At 38.0% G+C, this 20,700-nt stretch overlaps 2 protein-coding genes across 2 annotated transcripts; one reads left to right on the top strand and one right to left on the bottom strand.

Annotated features, from left to right (window-relative positions):
• Positions 1-392: 392 nt before the first annotated feature.
• pnp5b (purine nucleoside phosphorylase 5b) lies at positions 393-7,813 on the top strand. Its single transcript, XM_059343715.1, has 6 exons — positions 393-532; positions 2,409-2,578; positions 2,692-2,795; positions 4,170-4,345; positions 5,171-5,361; positions 6,773-7,813. Exons 1-6 carry the CDS (start codon positions 504-506, stop codon positions 6,991-6,993), a joined length of 891 nt encoding a protein of 296 aa, XP_059199698.1. The 5' UTR covers positions 393-503; the 3' UTR covers positions 6,994-7,813.
• Positions 7,814-12,277: 4,464 nt separating this feature from the next.
• LOC131980496 (zinc finger and SCAN domain-containing protein 5A-like) lies at positions 12,278-16,579 on the bottom strand. Its single transcript, XM_059344743.1, has 4 exons — positions 16,147-16,579; positions 15,824-15,885; positions 14,206-14,299; positions 12,278-14,122 (listed from the first exon to the last, which is right to left on the bottom strand). Exons 1-4 carry the CDS (start codon positions 16,352-16,354, stop codon positions 13,068-13,070), a joined length of 1,419 nt encoding a protein of 472 aa, XP_059200726.1. The 5' UTR covers positions 16,355-16,579; the 3' UTR covers positions 12,278-13,067.
• Positions 16,580-20,700: the final 4,121 nt, after the last annotated feature.

Raw genomic sequence — 20,700 nt, forward strand, 5'->3', positions numbered from 1 at the left:
GTAAAAGCTGTTGACCCCTGATCTAATTATCTCAAATGTAATTTTATTTCATCTTAATTTATTCTGTTTTTATTGTTTGTTTGTTTTTATGTCATTCTAATGCTCTTCTTTGCCTTAAGTACTTTAAATTGCCTCTGTGTTTGAGGTGTGCTGTATAAATAAAGCAGCCTTGTCTTGAAAAGAAAACAACCTCGTGTTTATGTTGTCATAGTTTCCGTCTAGACACTTTCCTGAGTCTTGGCTTGGTTTTTTGAGGGGAAGCTCCTGAACGCATCATCGGTTGGAGTGAATGTGACTCTGAGCGCATCAGAAGCGCAGCGAACAACGCCTGCGCTCCGACCAATCAGAGCCTCTGCCGGGCTGTGACGTGAGGGGATGTGGCAGTGAATGGGTGGGGGTGTAAACCTAAAACCGACCTCTCCATCAGGAAACCCGGACAAACCTGAGAGACTCATTTTAACACGGAACAACCTGCCACATTGTGATCCGCATCACATTTCATCATGTTCAGCGTATCCGAGATCGTGTCTGGGTGAGTACATTCATAATTCATACAATATTTCAAAGATATCCTCTGTTATGTATGTAGATTAGAATAAATTATACTCTCGTGTACGGTTATTTTTCGATCTTAAATTCATCAACAGGTTTCCATCACTCATTTTAAACTTGAACTTACATATGGATGCTGTTATACTTTGATTAAATACACACGAATATGGATATATTTCCCCTAAATCCTCCTATAAATAAGAAAGTATAGCCTATAATTAAACTGAGCTGAGAAGCGCGCGGATGACATGTCAAGGTGTCACGTCATGAGGATGCTGCTGCTTTTATTTTTATTTCTCATGGACCACGAGGAACAGATGGCTGCTGGGGGTTATTTGATGGGGAAAACGTGCTCCTCTGTAATCCGTTAATAACGTAATAAAAGCGCGGAACAATTTGCTCACCGGTGTGGACGGAAAAACCCCACTTGGCTCGTGCGCGCCGCCGTGACGTCATTTCTAGAAACCCACTGACCCCACAGAGGTGGCTTCCGTCCTGCTGCTGAGTAATAACCACAGTGGCACACAATGAGCCACAAAACTCTCATTTTAGGGGGCAAAATATTCATGAGACAAACCTCAGAAAACACAAACTGGGTGGTTTAAGTAAATGATGATAGTGATACAATTATGTTTTATATAGGATCTTTTATTTTTATATGATATCTTTGTTATAAAACAGCATTAAATATATACAGAAACAAAAAATGAGCTTACTGCAGTGGTTTTTTCAATATTCATGACACTTGTGGGCACTAGGAAAATTGTAGTATATATAATTGCATTTTATTCAATTGTTTTAAAATATCAAAAGAAAAGAAAAATGAATGTATGTCATTATAACTGTGTTATTCTGCACAAAAGATTTGTTTGAGTTGTCCCAACTTCTAGCCATGATTGTGTTGATCCCATAGAGCTGTATGACTTTATATATTGCAGTGAAATACAAGGCCACAGTGAGTAAAACGTAAAAATAGGAAGAAAAAAAACACCCTCAAACGACTTGTTGGGGTTCAGAGGGTTAAAGGGATCATTTGGATTTATTAAAGCGGGGTTGTATGATGTACTTATCCACAGTCAGTGTCTTACCTGAAGTAGAGAGCAAATGCAGCAGCAAACAAAACAGTTTCACTTCTGAGGATGAATAAAGTTAACTGGTCCAGGTTGGATTGGAAGAGTCAAAGGCAAAGAGAGGTAGTGAATACATAAATATCTAACTATGTGCCTGAGAAATACTGTAGATTGTATTTCTCAAGGTGTGTTAAGATCCCACTTAATGACCTGAACATGACACATTGTTTGCACAAAAAAGCCACTCAAACCTTTAAACACCAGAAACACAACAGGCCATACTTACTTTGTGTGTGTGTGTGTGTGTGTGTGTGTGTGCGTGCGTGCGTGCGTGCATGCATGTGCTTAGTTTGATATTACTCAGAGCCAGGAAAGACCTTTATTTCAATTCCGTGACTGTACAGGATGCCCCCACCCCAAAAAAATGATATTGCAGTTGATTTCCTTGTAATAGTAACGCAACATGACTGTGCACATGGAAAGGGGAAATGAGGACATCACTGTGTTTATATTGTGTTGCACTGTCTATAAAAGAGCTTCATGTCTCTTATAATGAATATTGTTCCATTATAATATAGTTCGGTATATGTTGACAAATCTTTGGTGTTAAATAATAACAGTAATTATAATATTATTGCATTTTAAATAGTAAAAAGTAAGAAAAAGGCATTAATATCTCAACTAGATCCAACTCTTTTGGTCGTGGTGTGTTTGAACATAATATAAGGTAAACTTTGCTGATACAAGAGCTAAAGTGACTGACCTTTCTTTGTCCTGTTCTCTCAGTGAAAGCTACGAGGAGTGTCGGACCACAGCCGACTGGCTGCTGTCCAGCACGCAGGTGCGGCCGACTGTGGGAATCGTGTGCGGTTCAGGTCTGGGGGGGCTGGCTGAGATGCTCAAGGACCCTCAGGTCTTCAAATACAGCGACATTCCCAACTTCCCCCGGAGCACAGGTATGCACAGCCTGCAACTGTTATTAACGTATGAGTGTGTGTGCATGCTTGTGAGCTCTATGTGAACGCACTGGGTGGCTAACAAAGTGTGTGTGTGTATGTGTGTGTTGCAGTGCATGGTCATGCTGGCCAGCTGGTGTTTGGAACACTAAAAGGGAAGCCGTGTGTTTGCATGCAGGGCAGATTCCACCTGTACGAGGGCTACCCCATCCAGAAGGTGAGCAAAGATTTTTAAAAAGCACCAGCTGTTATAGGTTGTTAACTACATTGTAAAAAAAAAAAAAATCTTGAGGCTTTTTCTTGTTTGTTTGTTTTTACATGAACTGCAAATTACATTTAAAAAAAGTAAATTACTTTTATGACAAATATTAGCCAAAAAGTTGAAATGGAACATTAAAGAATTTTCTTTTTTACATTATTATTCATTTGCATAATGGTCTTGAATGTGAAATAACAGTGAATTCATAGAAAAATAAAACAATAAAATACACATCATATTGCTGAAATTGAGGCAAATTTGTGGTTTTTTTACAGTAATACTTTAAATTGAATGTAAATTAAAATAAACAAATGAAAAACCACATCCTAAAAAGGAAGTTGTCAAACCCATACTGTCATATTTAAGTTTTAAAAAAACATAAATGATTCTACTAATGCTTTTTTAATACAGATATTACTTTATTATCCATATATCAAAAGAAATTATCTGTATAATAACATATTTTTTTACTGTTATTTAACCGTACGGTTTTTTTTTTTACAGTGTAGTCAATACCAAAATGTAGAAGTAGCCGACTCCAGCTCTGAAACATAAGTTTGGTTGATCCTCTGCTGTAGGCTGTTATTTATTCAGCTGGTGTCTGGACACAGTCTCTGAGTCTGGGATATCAGGATATGTGTTGCATGAGAAGCCACCTGTTCTTTCTTGTTCAGGATAACAACCTCAGATAGATTATCCAACACAGTAAACACGGAACTATCTTAGTGCCTGAAGTGTTGTCACATCAGTGTTGTTATGTAATCCGCTCTGCATGCTGTCAACCATTTAAAGAAAATATTTTGAGGAAGACACATTTCACATTTCTGTCCCCTTATCTTTGTTCGTGCAGCAGGGATGAAAATGTTTCTTATATTTTTGCAACTTTTTTCATGATGCCTGGGGTTATTTGGAAATTGTGTGAGCTATTTATAAGAAATTGTGTATATCTTAATAGGAAGTTAAGGATGTGGCTGTATTGTAAAACTCAGGCCCACCCTCAAAAATTATGCTGAAATGTTTACTTTTATTTATTCTTTATTTAAAAGGTCAGCTATTGAATGATATTGCACATACAATACCGATGTTTATATAATGTATAATAATGTTAAATATTCTTTTAATAATGCTATTTGTTTAAAATTAAAAGCAAAAAAAATCACCATATTGGCCACTATATTGGAAATTTGCTGGATTTTTCCCCTCTAACCTCAGTCTCACAAATCCCAGCATCAGTTGGATGCTTGATACTAGCAGTCCTTTTCATATATATAAATAAATGTTATAATTGTGCATGCAAGAGTTTCTCATCATTTTTCACTTCATGTTCTCCAGATCACATTGCCCATGCGCGTCTTCAAGCTGATGGGCGTGGAGACGATCATCCTGACCAACGCAGCCGGAGGCCTCAACCAGGACTACAAAGTGGGAGACGTCATGATCCTCAAGGACCACATCAACATGCCGGGCTTCGCTGGGATCAGCCCGCTGTCTGGACCAAATGATGACAGGTGGGTGCAGGAGAGGAGACGGACTGATGGCTCTATGTTTCCATAAGGGCACAACATTGTTTCTGCTTTGAAGTTGCTTATAACATAGCATTGCAGACTCAATTTTGACATGTTTTAACCATTAAAAAACTTTTTTTTCCTGCATATTTTATCACAGTGGAGAAGCTCAGCCATCATATAACAACTTATTTCTACAAATATAACATCATTGGAGCCTGTTTTCTTAATATTTGGCTTGATGGATTTTTGAAATTTACATTTTCAGATCAAAGAGGCCAAAAAGTCATTTTCATTTGAATTTCTGCTCGATAAAGATTTATTTTTCTAGCACTTTTAAACAAGCAGTCGCAACTTATTTGGTGTTCAAATGACTCAGCTGTACCCAGTTTCCCCTCCCCCACCATATTTGAGTCTACATTTGCATTTTTCTAGCTTCCCACAGAAAACGACCCCACTTCAGCCCTTTACTGACAATAAGCTGATGTCAGAGTCGACAAAAGCACCTTTTGTTCACGCGGGCTGGAGGCTCTAACGTGACAGGAAACTCTTTAAAGTGACTTATAGCTTCAGAGCAAAACTCAATACATCAATGCAGGAAGCGGTCGACCTATAGTGGTGACCTGCTGACCTGTGTGTTGACATTACAAATCATCCATGTGTTCACACAGACAGACCGTTTTTTGTTTTCATGAGGGTATTAACCAATCTCAGAAACTTGGTGTATTGCTTTAACGTTAACTGACTCATTTAGAGGGAATCAGTAGTGAATGGCACAGTTGTGTGGATTCCTACAGTTGAGTCAACAGCGTCCTCCTCCTTTTCCAGGTTTGGAGTCCGCTTCCCCTGCATGTCTGACGCCTACGACCGTGAGCTGCGGCAGCTGGCCCATGATGTGGCATCAGAGCTGGGCTACAACGACTTCCTACGGGAGGGAGTGTACTGCGTCCTGGGAGGTCCTTCCTTTGAAACTATCGCTGAGTGTCGCATGCTGCACAGGCTGGGAGCAGATGCTGTCGGTGAGTGTCAAGACTCACACACATATTTAGGCACATTAAATTGACTTACATTCATTCTTTGGAGTCCTTTTCCATGACCATAATTACTACTTGCCTTGTCCTAAACCTAACTGTAAACTCACTTTGAACCAAGCCTTGAAATGTAATGATTTGCTTTATAAGGGCATGCATTTTGTCCCCACAAAGATAGAGAGTCCCCACAATGTAACACACAGACTCTAACACACATGAACGTCTATACTTGTAAGGACCTTCATTGGAATTCAATTATCACAACCCTAACCTTTACCCTAACTATACCCTATCCCTAAAGCAGTGACTTTAAAATGTCCTAAATCTCCAGGTGATATTCAGGTCTAAACAAAGACAGAAGACCAACAGCACATGCACACTAATACACACATACCGTCCACAAAAGCTTTCAATCAAACCAAGTGACTAACACATGAAAAGAAGTGCATCACAGGATGACTCAACTAAAACCTCTCTTTTAAGCAACTTCAAAGTATTTATGATGCAACCTCACTGCTCAGGCAGGATGTTGCCCAACATACAATATAAATATGTGCAAGTCTTTGGACATTTCCAGTATTTAGAGCAATCCCAAGATGTCAGCTAATGACTGGTTCAAAGAATAACAATGTTACCATGAAAATATCACAGAATGTAATTTATGCTACCAAATTACAGTCTGATTATAATAAAAAGCTGTGTATTTATAATACAGGATTAGAATAATAGATAATGAATAGCTTGCCTGTTTCTGTCGAATTTGTACTAATTCTTTATACATAAATTCTGTAAACTCAATATGTCCATAAGTATAGCTGGGCAATAAATCAATATTAGTATATGTCAGTATCCTGATCTGAGTTTGGATATCTTTATATTTTATATTTTGGATATTTTCCTGGTTTTAAAGATGTACTATTACCGTAAAGTGATGTAATTTTATTTTCTTATTAGACTGTTATTAGACTAGCTTTCCTATTATTTACCTGATTCACTAAGTCATTATATCCATATTACTGATGGTTATTCATCAAAAATCTTGTCGGTATTGTTGTGAAAGCACCAATAGAAACCCCTACAATATCGCCGCAATATCAATATAGAGGTATTTGCGCAAAAATATTGTGATATTTGTTTTTCTCCATATCGCCCAGCCCTACAATAAAGAAATCAAGCTCATGATTAAATAATAAATGGAAAGCTACCTAGTCATGAACAAAATGGCAAATCCAATTATACATCCATACTGATGGTTGACAAATTTCTATTTATAAATCCAAATTTTGATGTAAATCAACATAAGTGTGCAGGATAACTGGCAGCAACACTGCCTAACATTTAACAACCTGCAGAGATCTTTGCAGCAGAACTTCTCACCTCCTGTTTGTCTTTTATGCAGGGATGAGCACCGTCCATGAGGTCATCGTCGCCCGCCACGCCGGGATGCGTTGCTTCGCCCTGTCGCTGATCAGCAACCGGGCTGTGATGGACTACGACAGCCAGGAGAAGGCCAACCACGAAGAGGTCCTGGAGACGGGCCGGCTGAGGGCCGAGCAGCTGGAGAAGCTGGTGTCCACCATGGTGGCTCGGCTGGAGCACAACAACAACAACTCCTTCTGAACACGTGACTGATGACGCTGCACCTGGTCCTGCTTTATCTCTGCGTCACAGCAAGGTTTTGTTTTTTTTAATGCTTTTTCGAACGCTAAAAAAATCTGTAGAGTTATAAACCCCCAGGCTGGGTTTCCTACTGGGTAAACTAGTTTGTTTGCTTTGTTTCCACTGACTGTTACTTTAAGTCTCGTCTTAAAATCCTGGAAACTGGTCCACTTTTTTTTTTATATACACTCCTCTACCAGCAACGTTTACATTTATGAGGTGTACAGATGAATGAAAAAATTATCTGAAAGATCCCTGCTGTGATATATTATACTGTATTCAGCTAGTGTTTCAGTGAAACAGCATCATATTGTAATTTCTAAAATAACTTAACTTAAAAATATACCTATTTATTGTTTCAGTGCTTTTTACATTCCATGATATCAGTTAACAACTAATATGATATTTACGTTATTTAATGTAGAGGGCCAACTCATCACGCATGTCTTCATAAGATCATGGCTGAAAGGTGGAAATAATAATTTCATATAGTGTAAAAGAGGTGTAAAATGTTCTAAAAAATATTTATACTAATTGTATTTAAATTGTGTTTGTTTATTTGCTTTGATAATATATCGAGAGTTTGATGAACAGTTATGAAAGGGATTATAATAACCTGCATGGGACAGTTACCAAAGTCTGTAGATTAAAAATCTCCTTCCATGTCTTATCACTGTGTTAGCACACCGGGATGTCTGTGCTTTTAGAGGTACTTTACTACTTACACTGTACAAACTGTGGATCTACTTTTACAATAAAATGACTCAACTTGAAGGAAAAACTTGGTTTTATGTGTGCTTTGTTAAAAAATGATCTTTCTGTGTACATATCTAGTTTGGTTATTAGTGGGATGTGTGAGTTATTTCTCCTACTGATGAAAGTCTTAAAAGGAAAATCCAACCTCGTTGTGTTTTTTCAGTATTCATGTAAAAACGTTCCCCTGACCTTGCATTTACGTAGTTAGTGGTTTCATACATTTCCCACTATGCTGTTAAACCAACATAGAACCAGCGGGTACAAACTGGGAAAAGCAGGCAACTAAAGCCCCAAAAACCTATTTTTATGTTTTTTTGTATTTTTTTAGGTTAAATGCACGTTTGTTTGGTGATATGCAACACTAGAGCAAATCTGCAACCCAATTCCAAAAATCTTCAGATATTGTCTTAAAAGTGACCAACAGATTGTGACCAATTTTTACATATATTCAGTTGTGAACTGTACAAAAACAATATATGAGATGCTCGAACGGATTCACTTTTTTTGTAAATACACACTTGTAACTAATTGATTAATGATAATAATTTAATTTAAAAAAAGATTAAAACTGCGAACAATAATTTAATTAAAATGGACTAAAACGCATCATTTAGTAATGTATAAATAAATGATAAAAACACTTCTATGCTTTTACTTCTATGTTATGACATCACTGCTTGGTTCAGATGTGTTTGGATGTACCCTGAGTCTGTTTGGATTCAGATATTGATGGAAGTTAGACATTTTTTTGACTGTGCGTTGGACATAATGGAATTTTATTCTCAAGTTTTCAATTATTTTAAAGTGGAGGAAAGCTGTTCTGTCTCATCGTTTGTGTTGCAAATACTGTTAGTTGAATGCAAAAAGTGAACAGTTAAAGTTGAAGAATGAGACGGAGTGACACTACAACACTTGTGCATTCGGTTTGTATTTACGTTTTACATTTTTTAGGTTTATGAAACTGAGAGAAGGACACCGCTTATATTTTAACCTGATATTGGCCCTCATTTATCAAACGAACATATGACAGAGAGTGGCCGTATGGTCATTTCTACGCAAGGCTCGGCATGTATCATTTTGGACGTAATGCGATCAGATCTCACATCTCGTCTCAGCTCGTGTACTCAAATTTGAGACGGCACGAGGTTCACACGTCTGAGTTTTTTTTAATGGTGACAAAACAAAGCATGTTTAGGCTACCCCATTTACCATTAAAAATAAATACACCGTGCAACCATGACATTCTTTAAACAGGCTACTAACTTATAGATGTTGTCTTATGCAGTGGTTGAATGTAACTAAGTACATTTACTCAACTACTGTACTTCAGTACAATTTTGAGGTACTTTTACTTTAATGTAGTATTTCTACATCCGTAACTTGTACAAAAATTGTACTTTTTACTCTCACTTACTAGCTGACAGCTTTAGTTACTTCTAAGGTCAGGATTTAAAATAAAACATGATCTGACATGATCTACTTTTACTTTTAATAGTTTAAGTACATTTTGTTGCTGATACTTTTGTACTTTTACTTCAGTAAGTTTTGAATGCAGGACATTACTTACTTGTAATGGAATAATTTCACAGTGTGGTATTAGTACGTTTACTTAAGTAAGGGATCTGAATACTTCTCCACCACCAGTTCTGCCCAAATAGAAACATTTCCAATAAGCGCTGCCACATACACTGCTGTCTGGGACAGAATTCTTACTTACTGTAAAGAAATGAATATAAGTTTTTATGTTAATGTTTTAATATGAATATCTCTCCTTTAAATAATAATATTTGCATATTATATAGGCTATAGGCTATATATATCCTGGATGTATAAATGAAATATTCCAACTCCAGGAATTAAATCGCCTACTGCTACACTGCTGACCACAGCACTGATTTCCTTTGATGAAACTTATTTAGCCTGCCAAGCAAAACCAGTTGGTTCTGTTGCACCTGTTGGATGAGAAATTTCTCTTCTTTTGGAATTGAAACTTACTTTAAAACACTGCTTACCTCCTGCAACCAAAAAGCTGAAAACTTTTCTATGTTTCTACTTTGTTTGATAAATGAGGGCCAGTGTGCTTATATGGTGTATAAATGTAAAATAAACTTGTGTCTGTTGAAACTACAACAAACTAATTGACATTCTGCAAATCTGGCATGGGGGTAGGCCCAAGGTAAAATATATAACCAGGAAACTGGTATGACTGCAATGCAAACTGCATGTGATGGGTAATTAAAGGCAAGAAGACAATGCACAGACAGGTTCATCCAGCTATGTAAAGAACACACCTGAACTGGTTCTGGTTGGCCTTTAAATGTGTCCTCATGTTGCAGCAGATTCTAATCTATTCATATGACTGTAAGACTGATGGATTACTTTCTGCATGCATGATGAAAATCACTGCAAAACTATAAAACTGCTCTTAAATTCTTATGCACAGAAACAATTTTTTTTTTTTTTTTAATGCAAATCACTGAAAAAAGTCTTCTCTAAAGCTCCCAAATAGCTGCTGGAGGTTCCCTGCACAGCCTGAAGTATTCAGATACACAAAAAAATTGAACATTGCACTCCAAAAACTGCCACAAAGTTGGACGGACTCTGAGGTATAAAATAACACTGTATATTGTATTCACTGTATTCATTGTTGCCTGTTTTATAGTAATGGGCCAGAAATGCTAACTATCCCTAAGTCTCCTCACAGTGTCTGCCTTCAATGTAAGCTTCCCAGAGAAAGAACATCAACAAATAAATCCAGCTGGCGTCTGCAGCTGTCCTCTGTGAGAGAGAACACCTTCATGATGGTTGACATTTTTACTGTCTGTTTGTCCTTCACCTTATCAGCCACATTCGCCCTCCTCCTTCTTTCTCTGTCCACTCACACGGATCCTCCAGTCTACACTGTGACTGTAACCACTTTGTGACCGAAAATATATCCACTACCACTTGTCCCCTTCCTCCTCCTCCTCCTCCTCCTAAAAGAAAAAGAAACATTTCCATGACGCTCAGGCACCAGTATTTATGGCCATACAAGGTCATGAGAATCGTAGGAGCTGTCTCTTTCCCTGCAGCGAATGAGCAGGTCAGGTGTCCACACGAAATGTACTAATGCACTGCAGTGCACTGCCTGCACACTCTGTTAGCACACAATGACGTGCTATCAATATATCAATGCGTGCGAGCACACACACGCACACACGTAAGTTTAAGTGCACGCTCATCAGAAGCTGTAAAGGCCCCAACAACCTATCTTTACACCTTCTGATGACCTCATGCTAAAATCGTTTAAATTATTTGTTAAAGCAGAAAACATTTTAGAATTTTTACTACTACTACTACTATATCATACTAAATTTATGTCCTATATTTTTGAAATTGGGGGGAGACAACAATTTAAATAGGTTATTTGTTACCGCATTATTTTGCAAAAACCTCCTGCATTAGAATTTTCTTCCTCTGACACCTTTGAATTATGGTGTGTGTGGTGTGTGTGTGCAGAGAAGCTCTACAAACAAAGGTTACAGTTCACCTGTCAAACATGCTGGCAGCTCTTTAAATCTTGCATGAAAAAAGGAAGCATCTCTGCTACTGAACACTCCTGTAGGACATACTGTTCCAGCAGTACAGCAGTGGTTATATTGTTCTTTACTACCTGTGTAACTCTTTCAACACCAAACTAAACTAATATTAATCATATCATGTATATAAATACACAATTCAACCGGATAAACAATGGAAAGTATACTTAAAATGCCGACCAGAACCAGCAAAGACAAACAAGCCAACAGCACTTTCCTGTTAATAATATACAGATAGTGTTTCTAGATGAAACAAGCATCCCTGCATACACAGGCAACACTTTTAACTCTAAACAGAAAAACAAAGATCCCTCACCTACAGGATGTTTAGACATGCTGCATCCCCTACGAGTCTAATGCCGGAGGGAAAAGCAGACGAAAGGTTGGAATAATGAGCAACAGGAAGAATAGTAGAATGAATCAGGAATGATATGCACGAATGTTATGGATAAACAGTAAAATGTGTCACTACAACTACTACTGTCTTTGCTGCCTCTGTTTTAAAGTTAAGGCTGTCAAACCACTGAAAATCACAGTCTGGTGGCTACTTTTATTTTTGGCAATAAACAGGAAATTGGAGGTGTAAAGTTCCTGTTTAGGTAGCATGAAGTCATGGTGTCCTCTTTGCACTGTGGTGCTTTAAAGGATGAGTTACACTGCCCTCTGGTGCCATTTCATCCTCCACAGTGACAAAACTACATGCTTGAATGAAGCCCTAATTTGAGTAGCTGTCGAATAATGAGTCAATTATTAATTATTTTTCAGAAAAATGGCAAAAAAGATTCCTGGATTCAAATGTAAGAATTCTCTGCTTTTTTTTTTTTTTTTTTAAACATATTTTGGTTTTGTGCTGCAGGTCAGAAAAAACAAGCAATCTGGCATGCTGGGCTTTAAAAGAATATGATGCATTTTTTTCACTTTTTTCTTACATTTATAACATTGTAATGAACAACAATTCAATAGAGCTGTGAAAATCATTAAAAATTAATCACAATTGTGAGTTTTAGCCTTAATTTTGAGTACAAATGAATACAGAGAAGTATAATAAACTCAGAAAGAAATATAAAAAGTGAAAAAATCCAGCTGATTTAAAAGATCATTTAATGTAAATCATAACAAAGGGCAAAGGATATTAAGGATATGTTTTATGGAAAATTCAACAGTCAGGCAGGTTTTTTACCAACATAAACCTGAGAGGTGCTTCACTGGGTCTAATATGCAAAAGCCCTCGTGTGACTTTAAAGGGGAGAGTTTATGGGCATAATTAGCGTCTTGTGCTATTACAGTTTCAGTGCTGAGATGATATAAGGCATATTTCTACATGAGGAGCTAAAACAAACTGTGAAGATCAGTATGCAGGTAAGAGGAAATCTGCAGGATTTTATTTAATGAATCCACATTTCAGACCTTGTTTTTTTGGATTTCTAGCTTTGGAGGCGTCTTAAAAACACTGACTTGTGTGATTTCTGTTTGAGGGTGCAATTCAGTTTAATAATTATAAGTATTTAAAAAAAGAAGCAAACACCTTAAAATCCATCCAGATGGATTTTGCATAGTAGAATATGCGTTAATATACAAAGTCTGTGAGCAGTGCCACAAAGTTACAAATCCCAACCGAAAAAAATCTGTCTCACAGGCTTTAGGGTTTGGTTTTGAAAGTCAGTTCTGTCTTTTCACCTGAGCAACATCGCCGTCTCCGCCTCAGCTGTACGTGTGAATGATTCTGTGCCGTTTCAAATGGTGCATCAAGATGAAGGTTTTCCCGCACAGCGAGCAGCTGTAGGGCCGCTCCCCGCTGTGCGTGCGCTGGTGGACCCTCAGACTGCTCTGCTGCGTGAACCTCTTCCCGCACTGTCCGCACCCGTACGGCTTCTCTCCCGTGTGCGTCCGGTGGTGTATGCTGAGGTGGGACGAGCACTGGAAGCTCTTCCCGCACACCGTGCACCAGAACGCCCGCTTTCTCTTGTGGCTCTGCTGGTGCAGCTTGAACTGGTGCAGACGGCTGAACGTCTTCCCGCAGTGTGAGCAAGCGTAGCCCCGAGCCGAGCCAGAGAGAGGTTTGTGATGGTGGAAGCTGCCTGTTGTGAAAGTGTTGTGCGAGTGACTTACCGCCGGTCTGTCTCCGGCTGCAGCCTCCCTCTCAGGGTGTTCATCCGGCTGCCGTGGATGTGCGACATGTGACGGGTTTCTCTGAGAGTAAACTTCCTTCTGCCTGTCCTGCTGTGGCAGAGTACCTTGAGGTCTGGGTTGGAAACTGGTCGATTGTGGAGCATCCTTCTGATACTCACTGTTGTAGATCCCGTTACACGGCCTCTGAGAGGACAACTGCTGCACGCTAGCAGACTTGGTAGAGTTTGAAACCACATGAACATCCGAATGGTCCGGAAATGTGTTGGAATACTCCTCAACCACGCTAGAAAAGTCAGGAAAACCTGCATCAATGTCATTACCTTCAATTATGGACGACCAGAGCTGATTCTCTCGCTCATCCATGGAAAAGTCAGCAGCAAGTTGAGTCTGCTTCCCTGCAGCGTGCTGGCATCCATCCTGACCGAACCCTGACCGCTCCTCCTCCTTCTCCGTCTTGACAGTGAACTGAAGGCCGCTGATGTCTCCTGCATGCTGACCAGAACTATACAAGTCCTCAAACTCTGAAGTCTTTCTTGTGGCGACGTCTGAATGGTTTAACAGACGCTCCTCTTCAAGCTGCTGGCTCTCTGCAGCGTTAGCTGGATTGCAGTATTGTACAGCAGAGCCTGAAAGTAACAGATGTGACCATGTAGTTAATGTTTATGTTTTTGGATTTCATTTTTTCACAAAATTTAGTTATTTCACTTACCTATCGGTCCAGCAGACTCAGTGATCCACAATGCCTCATCAGGACTTTCCTCCTTAATTGTGAACGAAACAGTGGCTTCATCTATATCAGGAAACTAAATAAAGAGAAGACGAAAACTAAATCACTGCAGTGTAATATTTGTAGTTAATGAAGTATCTGATGAACATTTTAGGAAACATTTATTTAGAAATCGAGCAGACACACCACAACATTCATTTTGAGTCATAATTCTTGTTACCTGCCCAATTAAAGTCCAATTTTCACTCAGTATGCTCCCCAACTCCTGACGGAAATATCTGGCTCTTTCAGTGCTAAATTCTCCACTTTGATCACCAGCTACTCAATTATTTTATCTGTCAGTTGTGTGATTTTTGGCAGGTAGTGAGCAGTGTTTTTTTAAGCTGCCTGCTGCTGCTGGAAACCACACTGGTGAGAGTGAAGTCATTTCATCCAGTGTTAATTTAGCAGCTAATCAACCTTGTCTCCTAAAAATCACGTTCCCATTCAACAAAAACTGAATTCTCGTTAAGGTTTCAGGAGAAGCTTTTACTCTCAGACTGTGGTCACAGTTTTAATATTTGGTTAAAGTTGGAAATTGAAACGAACTAGGCTATTTGAAGGTATGTTATGAAATTCTGGAGAAAGATAGTTTATAGTCTTATTGTGTGTAAAAGTGTCGTCTTTGCTGTTATTTAAATAGAGAAATACATTCTAGTTCTGATATAACTGATGCTATTGCAGCATCTACCCTCATCTAACCTCTTTATTGTTGTTTTGAACTAAAGCGGGCCTCTTCGTGTCCCATTGTAGTTGCCTGTAGCTCCTCACAGGATTCCAATTGTCCCGAACCACCAAACACGCAGTATTTTAAGCCCTAGAAGTTGGTTGGTAGTAGTTGGTTTCTTGTGCTCTCATGATGCAGCAATTTTTGTGTGATCTCATGATATCACACGAATCCAGCTACTTGGTAAGGTTTAGTAAAAATCATGCTCTGGGTTAAAATAGGTGCATTTGTTCCAGAATTAATTATTCATTTACCTACATCAGTCAAGTAAGTCAATGTTGACTTTTGGTTTCACACAGGAACCAAACTGCAGTTCCCTTGGTGAAAAAACTGTGTTTATTTAACCCATTTATCCCCTGCGTTCTCCGCCTGCCAGGATTTCTGCAGACTTTGATTACAAATATATATATGTATATATATATATATATATACACATATATATATATATATATACATATATATACCATTTCCCTTTGAGATGTATTTGACAATGCATGGAAACATACTTTTTAGGAGCCCAGGTGGCAGCTAATAGAGCGGCTTTAATTACTTTATACAGTGTCAATTCTAGTTAGGTGAAATTAGATGACGATGCTGGTCTCATACTTGGTGGCCCCAGGGCAAAAAATGGCCACTGGGCCTCTATTACCCTCTCTGTGCATTGTGTTGGAATATTACTAAAAAAACAATTTGTCCCCATAATGAACTTGGGGCTTTCGGGCCCCTGTGGTAACCTAGTTGCCCGCTTTGCAAGCTTGCAAACAGCCTTAATTCAGATACATGTAGATGTGAAGTTACTGAGTAATGTGTCTGAGATATGAATATTAGACAGACCTTCATGTCTCCTGGTTGATGTGGACAGTTCCCCACATCAGTTCCTCGGTCCATGTAGTTTTCTGGTGCAGGAAAGGAAATATATACATTTAAAAAAGTGAAATTAAATATAATTTCAAAGGAGGAAATGCATCCAATTGTTTTGTTATGAATGTATATTCATTTATGTGAGAAAGTAAAGCACCCCTACTGTCCTGTCTTTCACTAATTTCCCTGCTGTTTCACAAAATGTTGAGGCGTTTTGTTCTGACACTTTACATTAATATGCATAATACATTAGTTTACTCGAGTCGTCAATTAGGAGCATACATTAAGCATCTTACCAAAGCCGCGCTGCAGCTGTGCATTCTTGTTCTCCATCATCAGTAATTTCCTTTTCAGCATCTCATTCTCGCTTTGCTTTCGAGATATTTCTAAATGCAAAAACGCACATTTGTCATCGACTAGTTTGGATATCTCTGCCACTGCTGCTTTAACCAAAACCTCCATTATTGAGGATAACTGGGTTTGAAAGGGAATGCACGTCGCCATGTTTTCATGCAAAGTAACGCGTGAGGAAAGAATGTAATAAATAGCTCCCTCCTCGCAAATTATTTAATTAAAAAAATAGCGAAAACAAACGACGCACTAGAAAATGTTACATCTCTTGTTTCTAGCTAGCTGGAACCTTTTCTTCCGTGTGGCGGAGGGCTCTACCGTAAATGCACGAGTAGATGCGCAGTGAAATTGCCACAAACAAGGAAGTGAGGAGCCTGAGATGACGGCTTTCACCTTTCTTTATTGACACTTGCAGGTGTTTCAGGTGACTTACCTTTACTAGTCTGTCAGACAACTGTACATCCTGAAAAGTGACGTGATTGCTTCAATTTTGTAACAATCAGTTTGGCCATTCTGAAAAGCCAAGTTCTCTCAAAACACAAAAATGATGGTCAAGATGGTTAAAACACACTAAAATACAAATCCAATCATGTACGTAGGCCAACACGTTTTCTGTACCGATAGCTGTTGCAAATAGAGGCTGCTGACCGATAAATCAGCCGGCCAATATGCTCATAAGTTTTGTCCACTATGTGCCAAATTACATTTTTTAAACAGAATAGGAAGGTTGAGTCATTCAAATTAAATTATTTCGTCACACAGTTCATGCTCCGACTCATGCCCTCAGCTACCCTATAGTGTCATTCAACACGGGTTACAAGAGAAAAAAAAGTCACTGTAGCAATATGTAGCCTATTCACTTTAAGAAAAGTAACATTTTGAAACATAAAACAGCAAACTTAAACTACTGATTATATTGTGCCAATGTGTTATAATATAAACAGGAGTGTAACAGTAATGTTGCAAGCACATATATCAGCCAATATATTGATATTGAATTAAATTCCTTACTCCCCATCATCTGCATCTGCCCTAAAAATCTGGTATCTGTCAGAAAGCTGATCACTTTGAACACGAATAGCACAAATGGTAGCATGACTTAAACATACTCTATTCTACATTCATACTAAAATAAAAGCTTGATTAAAATAGTTACCCCTTAAATAGTTAGCAGTTCAAACTTTATTTGTAAGGCCAAATCTAAATATGTAACCTTAGAGATCTGAATTAGGGGTCCCTCAAGGATCCATTTTGGGTCCTCATTTGTTTATTGTAGACGAGAGAAACCTTTTCCGTGAATTTGGAAACCCTGGAAGAAAAAGACACAAGCTGAGAGAAGTAATTACAGAGCGAACGAGTAGAAAGTGGAATATTTAACACCAGTAATAAAATAACCAGACTCAACAATACGATGAACTTAGTTTTGGATTTATTTGAAAATACAAAAAGCTAAAGAAAAATTTTTTTTTTAAATTATAGTCATCTTTTCAAACATAATCTAACATCTTTAATGTTATATAATAGTGTAATATATATCATGGTACAATTGTGTGTCAGACTTGGAATTATTGACCAATGAACACTCTTTAAATTAAACAACAACATATAACTTCAGTGGCAGGGTTTAGGGGTTTCATTCCCTTGTGAAAAATGTAGGCACTGATCATTCTGTCCTGTAAAGGGTTTTGTGTCCCCCTGTCGGCCCTGGACAGGTGTCTTTTCTGTGGGCTCAGCTGGAGTGTTAGTTTGGTCAAACTATTTTAATGACCTCTTCAGGTCCAGCCACCTGCTTCAAACAAATGCAAACTGCACCTTTCATTCAGAACCAACAATTTACTCAACCAGTTTAATGGCTTTTTACAGAACGGTTTCCCATGTGCTAAATGTTTAATGCTGGCTGTGTAATTTGTTCTGTCTGAAAGCCAAAATCATCAACACGGGGAAAAATAACTCCCACAAAACAAATAATCAGTCAAAGGTAACAACATAACCAAAGAGAAGCTTTAAAGTCTAAATTCTTCATAATTACGGGGACCCTGTGTATCACTGAGGTATTTTATGTTTCTTTAGTTATACATTATGCACAAGCTTCCTGCATATGATTCAGCATTAACTTATTGTACTCCCCTCAGGAAAACCATTACCATGTGGTGGGTGCCTCACAACATTTGCTTCAAATGAGCCTTTTAAAAAGACACAACCAACATAATATTGAGCTAACATTATTTTAACCATATTTACATGCAGCTTTAGAGGCAACGGCAATTTGAGGCAGACAGTACGTTGTTGCATTAGGACAGGGTTTGCTCAGTTCAAATGAAGACACAAGTGTCCAACAATAAAAAATAAAATAAAAACTTGATAGGAATTAAAAAGTAGTACCCTCACAGCATCCTCAAAAAAAACTACAGTTACAGTATACTGATGTTGATCCATGTCACAAGTGTATCTTCAGCAAACTAAGACTGTCTTGAAAACTGATTGATTTCACAGTTTTTCCTAACGATGGCAGTAAAAATACAAATGGAAAAACTTTTGCTATTTCTTTAGCTGATACTGCAAACTGAACTTTGTTCAACTCAGCCTAATTCAATTAAATACGATTCAGACAAAACATATTTTGTAATGTTTTTTGCATATAATCAAAGCCCGCTTCACACTAAAGAATGAATAAATAGGCTGACAGTCTATTCTGGATGACAAAAAAGTATGTTGATTTCCAACAAAAATTTTGTGCTAAAGTATTTTGCAAATAAATGTCATTAACATTGAACAGTGTGGTTCTGTGTGAGGGTGAGGTTAGTTAAGCTGAAATTAAACGTTTTTTTAGAAGTTTCCGTTTATATTGATGGCATAACAAACTTTAAGTATAGACCAAAACGATTAACTTGCACTCTGAAAACAGTAAAAAACGGATATTTCACTAAGTGCAGTGATTGGCATCAACTTAATGGTATTTTGGCAATAACAATTCTATAAAAAGAGAGACATGAAATGTTTCTCTAAGTAAAACTAGAGATCAGTCTTAAGGCCTTTACACACTGGAGGCATTTTCGTTTTAAGGCGTTTCATTTGCACGAAAAGGCAACAATATTTTTTTTCCATTACAAGGTTGATTATTCTGGGCTTTCACACCACTAACGGGATTTTAAAACAACTCTTAGTCCAAATCAAGACAAAGTAGTATAGTTTTAACTGTTTTTAACCTCAACTAAGGTTGCCCTTCCATCCTGACCTTTCACAATAAAAGCCCTAGACATAGACATAGTGCATAAAGGTGAACCAGAGGGAAGGCAAATTCAGTCAGAGCATTTCGCTCAAAGGAAAGTAGCTCAGATTATACAACAACAATCAATACGATCCCAGCAGATGGTTTTCTACCTGCACAAATCTTTTTTTCAAACCTTTAACTGAAGAATTGTTGTAACTATTCATAAATTTGCACCACTGCTTGCATGAATAGTTTTGATGCAAACATCAACTTACAAGTACTCTCATTTTTGTGTCGTTTACTCATCATGCCTCTAGTGTGTAAAAGCCACTTATACAATTGGCATTGTTTGGTTTCTCTGTGTGGGACTAAGTCATTTTTAAAGCCACTCTAAGGTTGAGATTTGGCAGCTTAAAGTCAGCAAGGAGCAACAGTGTCCACGCCAACAACCCTCTATCACACTTAAATAGTCTCCTAGATGGAGTGGGTCAAAGTAAAAGGAAAACCTTTTGTGCAAAGTAAATTTTTGTACTTAAATTGTGACATTGACAAGAAAGATTGTAATTAATGAGTACTTCAGAAAGAAAACCAATTATTTTTAATCTTCTGCTTTAACTGACACGTTAAGCATTTATTTAAATCTCACATGGACTTGCTAACCGTGAGAAAATAATAAAATAATAATAATACTGTTAGGACTGAATGTGATGCTTGGTGTAGAGCAGGGGTGTCAAACTCTGGCCCGCGGGCCAAATTTGGCCCGCAGTGTAATTTTATTTGGCCTGCGAGGCAATACCAAATTATTATATTATTATTGTACTATAAAAGCTGACCCGCCGGTATTATACGGCGCATTTACCGCTAATACTACAAATCCCACAATACCCTGCTGTTGTTTTGGTGCGTCAATCAGGACAGGACCCAGAAACGCGCTCCTCTGTGACAGTCGTCATAGCAACCTCAAGCTAGGGCTGTCTCCGAGCTACCCCTTCCAAAAAATGGCGAAAAGAAAGGCAGAAAACAGGAGCTCAGGTGGGAGGCAGAATATCTGTTTACATATGTAAAAGACACACCGGTTTGTCTTGTATGTGGAGCCAACGTGGCTATAACTAAGGAGTACAACATTAGACAATTAATAAAGTTATCTTCTTCTTCTTCTAGAAAAGAGGCATACGATTTTTTATTTAATTTTTATTTAATAAATTAATGACATTGATGCGTTTTTTATTTGAAATTTGATTTTGCATGTCTGCACTATTTAGTTATATATTGTATGTTTATAAGCGTT

The sequence above is a fragment of the Centropristis striata genome, chromosome 11, assembly GCF_030273125.1.
Source record: "Centropristis striata isolate RG_2023a ecotype Rhode Island chromosome 11, C.striata_1.0, whole genome shotgun sequence".
NCBI classification, from domain to species: Eukaryota; Metazoa; Chordata; class Actinopteri; order Perciformes; family Serranidae; genus Centropristis; species Centropristis striata.

Coding starts and splice junctions, on each gene's coding strand:
- LOC131980496 (XM_059344743.1), bottom strand. CDS start 16,354: ATGGCGACGTGCATTCCCTTTCAAACCCAGTTATCCTCAATAATGGAG. Junction 15,886..16,146: donor ACAGCTGCAGCGCGGCTTTG/GTAAGATGCTTA, acceptor TTCCTGCACCAG/AAAACTACATGGACCGAGGA. Junction 14,123..14,205: donor TGAGTCTGCTGGACCGATAG/GTAAGTGAAATA, acceptor TGTTACTTTCAG/GCTCTGCTGTACAATACTGC.
- pnp5b (XM_059343715.1), top strand. CDS start 504: ATGTTCAGCGTATCCGAGATCGTGTCTGG. Junction 4,346..5,170: donor TCTGGACCAAATGATGACAG/GTGGGTGCAGGA, acceptor CTCCTTTTCCAG/GTTTGGAGTCCGCTTCCCCT. Junction 5,362..6,772: donor GCTGGGAGCAGATGCTGTCG/GTGAGTGTCAAG, acceptor TCTTTTATGCAG/GGATGAGCACCGTCCATGAG.